Source organism: Acyrthosiphon pisum, chromosome A1 (assembly GCF_005508785.2).
Source record: "Acyrthosiphon pisum isolate AL4f chromosome A1, pea_aphid_22Mar2018_4r6ur, whole genome shotgun sequence".
NCBI classification, from domain to species: domain Eukaryota; kingdom Metazoa; phylum Arthropoda; class Insecta; order Hemiptera; family Aphididae; genus Acyrthosiphon; species Acyrthosiphon pisum.
This window is the reverse complement of record NC_042494.1, coordinates 152,418,152-152,422,052: the sequence shown is the minus strand read 5'-3', so window position 1 is coordinate 152,422,052 and position 3,901 is coordinate 152,418,152. Positions and strand designations below refer to the sequence as shown.

At 42.2% G+C, this 3,901-nt stretch overlaps 1 protein-coding gene across 1 annotated transcript; it reads right to left on the bottom strand.

Moving 5' to 3' along the window:
* Positions 1 to 631: 631 nt before the first annotated feature.
* Positions 632 to 3,589, bottom strand: LOC103308930. Its single transcript, XM_008183219.3, has one exon. It carries the CDS (start codon positions 3,204 to 3,206, stop codon positions 1,179 to 1,181), a length of 2,028 nt encoding a protein of 675 aa, XP_008181441.1. The 5' UTR covers positions 3,207 to 3,589; the 3' UTR covers positions 632 to 1,178.
* Between the last annotated feature and the right edge of the window lie 312 nt (positions 3,590 to 3,901).

Below are 3,901 nucleotides of genomic sequence, written 5' to 3'. Positions count from 1 at the left end.
CATTGTTTGACAAGTTTCTTATAAAAAGGGAATTTGTTCCGTTGCTCGTTATCAATCAATTAAAAAAAAAAAAAAAAAAATACTTTCTTAGTATCTCCTCTAACTTAGTTTATGGTTTTAACTTTTATTATATCATATGATTACTTATCGATTTTTCTGACTTCTAGTTTAAAAAAACGAGAACAAAGTTAAATTCATAATTTTTCAATTACTGATACAAGTAGGCACCATTTCATTTTAACTGTTTAACCATCTGAGGAAATCAATAACGTAGCGAATACAATATCATAGGAAATAGCGATCCGTTTAACGCATTTTTTTTATTAATCAATAACTCAATTATTTTATAACCAAAATTAAATTATGAAATAATGGTTTAAACCCTCGTGCATGTAGTGAAACATTTTTATATTTGGTCGGAATACACATTATGATGTATTGTTGAAATAAGAGTTATCTATTTCAGTGACAATTTGTAATAGTAAATATTATGTAAATTTAGATTTTGTTTTATCCTTATGTCTTATGTTTCTTGATTACTTAGCCACCTAAGTTATGTTTTTTCAAATATTGTCTACTAATTATAGAATGTTACTATTATTCAACAGTTAAGTTTTAATTCAAATCAAAATTAAATATTCAAGTATTCACTTCTGTAGTGGGTCCTGGTGCATATGCATGTATTATTTCATAGATTCGTTACAGTAAGGTCCGGTTGAATTATATGCATCTATGACAATTTATACCATGTAAATACATTTTATTTATAGTTGATACAAGATTAAAATATATAATGATTATCAAACTTTTTATTTATAATTTACAATATTAAGTTGGTGTATTGGCCCTTAGCAGGATACAGAATATTCTATATTCTAAGAACTTGTAACATATACAATCATAATAAAAAAAAGACAGTCGATGTGTCACATGAATAAAAACATTGACGATAAAATATTACTTGAGTTTCTAGTTATGAAGAATTGATTAGGCCTTGGGGCAACCAAATATTTGTGTAGAACAATCGGTATGAGACCGTTCAGCGTAGGTTCACTTCATCTCGTCTCAAGGGCACCCGTTTTGACAACTTATTTAGCAAACCTATCGATTTTTCAAAATGAGTGTTTAATGTTGATTTGTAAGAATGTAAAATAAAAATTTGAAAAATCGATAGGTTGCTAAAACAGAATTACGCCCCCGTTTTCACGTGCGTATACCTCGCAGTCCATGTGATCGTTCTTTTTTGCTAAGGTGCACGTATCAACATCCCACGGAAACGAGTCCGCCTGCAGTCTGTACATCGGGCTGTCCATTGTTCCGGCATTTAAGTACGAGTAGGGGTTACCAGGGCACCCGTTTTCCTGTGCGTAAACAAGGCATTTCTTGTGGCCTTCCGCGCCAAACATCGATGCGGCATAGCTGCAAGTTTGCTTATCCCACGGACACCCGTTTTCCCGTGCGTATATCAGGCAGTCAATGTGACCGGAATGTGCGGCAAAGCTGCACGTATTCTCGTCCCACGGGCACCCTTTTTCCCGTGCGTATATCAGGCAGTCCATGTGACCGTTCAATGCGGCATAGCTGCAAGTTTTCTCATTCCAAGGGCACCCGTTTTCCCGTGCGTAAACTAGGCAGTCCTTGTGGCCGTTCTTCGCGGAAAAGTTGCACGTATCCGCGTCCCACGGACACCCGTTTTCCCGTGCGTATATCAGGCAGTCAATGTGACCGGAAAATGCGGCAAAGCTGCACGTTTTCTCGTCCCACGGGCACCCGTTTAACCGTGCGTATATCAGGCAGTCTATGTCACCGTTCAATGCGGCATTCCTGCAAGTTTTCTCATTCCAAGGGCACCCGTTTTCCCGTGCGTACACTAGGCAGTCCTTGTGGCCGTTCTTCGCGGCAAAGTTGCACGTATCCGCGTCCCACGGGCACCCGTTTTCCCGTGAGTACATCAGGCAGGCCATGTGACCATTCAAAGCGGCATAGCTGCAAGTTTTCTCATTCCACGGGCACCCGTTTTCCCGGGCGTATACCAGGCAGTCCATGTGACCGTTTGTTGCGGCACTTAAGCATGTCCAGTCGTTCCAAGGGCACCCGTATTCCCGTGCGTAAACTAGGCAGTCCTTGTGTCCGTTCTTCGCTGCAAAGGTGCACGTATTCGCGTCCCACGGGCACCCGTTTTCCCGTGCGTATATCAAGCAGTCCATGTGACCGTTCAATGCGGCATAGCTGCAAGTTTTCTCATTCCAAGGGCAACCGTTTTCCCGTGCGTAAACTAGGCAGTCCTTGTGTCCGTATTTCGCTGCAAAGTTGCATGTATCCGTGTCCCACGGGCACCCGTTTTCCCGTGCGTATATCAGGCAGTCAATGTGACCCTTTAATGCGGCTTCGTTGCACGTAAACTTGTCCCACGGGCACCCGTTTTCCCGTGCGTATATCAGGCAGTCAGTGTGACCGGAAAATGCGGCAAAGCTGCACGTTAACTCGTTCCACGGGCACCCGTTTTCCCGTGCATAAACCAGGCAGTCCTTGTGACCCTCCATTGCGGCACCGTTACATGTATTAAGGTTCCAAGGGCACCCGTTTTCCCGTGCGTATATCAGGCAGTCTATGCGACCCTTCATTGCGGCACCGGTACATGTATTATGGTCCCAAGGGCACCCGTTTTCCCGTGCGTATATCAGGCAGTCCATGTGACCGTTCAATGCGGCATGGCCGCAAGTATTCTCATTCCAAGGGCACCCGTTTTCCCGTGCGTATATTAGGCAGTCAATGTGACCCTTTAATGCGGCATTGCTGCACGTATTCTCGTCCCACGGGCACCCGTTTTCCCGTGCGTATCGTAGACACTCCAGATGCCCCGAACTCGCAGCCCGTTTGCACGCCTTATCGTTCCAAGGGACGCCAATCTCGTGAGCGAGTTTCAGGCAATTTATGTGCCCATGCGACGCTGCCTCCTCGCATATGTTTAGAAACCTCTTGTCCTTGCTGGTCAACTGCAACCTGATGGACATGGTCTGTCCTTCGTTGCCCTCGTTTCGGTTTTTCTCGATTTTTAATATTTCTAACAGCGACTCGCAACAATGTCGCATATCGACGTCCGGTACCTCCAGAAAGTCGAACCTGCCACGCTCGATCTCGGTGCAAGCGTTCGGTGCCGCTGTTTGCAACAAGCTAGGTACTACGTACGTTCTCTCGTTTTCCATCGTGGTCTGCTGTCCGCCACAAAACGTATAGTTAACGTATAGTTACACGCGTACAGTAAACGAAAATCGAAATAGTCACTCAAAACAGTTATTGATAATTAACGATGAAACGTCCGTGTTGGGTTTAACAATAAATTAACAACTCAAGAGAAATAATAATGTTCAATGATAAAAATGTTATGTGTGATTGTCAACACGATTTACGCTAAGACAGTAGGTGTATAGCCAGTACCTAAGGCGTTATTTAAGAACATAAGATCAAGATGGCGCACAAATAACAGTTGAAGAATACCGTGCAACATCTGACCATCATGGCATAATTAATACTTCGTCATGAGTCATGACGATGACTTATACAACAAACCCTACAACAGTTGGAGTAACTAGTAACAGTAGTACCTATATATTTTCTATGGTACAGTTCAGACTGTACAGACACGAGCGGATCACCGCAGCTAGTTCCACGCTCCGCACGCACATGCGCGCACCAAAAACTCCTATCAACTTCATATCTTATCAATTATTAAAAACGGATAAGAGTGGATACAGCGTTTACCCTGGTGGGGTCGAGAAATATTACAATATTATATTTATTTATTATTATTATTATTTTAATAATGTTTACAGGATATAATACAAATAAAACATAATAAATCTGTTACTCTTAACTTAACTCTTTACTTAATATTTAATAA

Excerpts from the sequence above, each read along its gene's own strand:
- LOC103308930 (XM_008183219.3), bottom strand. The coding sequence starts at position 3,206 with ATGGAAAACGAGAGAACGTACGTAGTACCTAGCTTGTTGCAAACAGCG.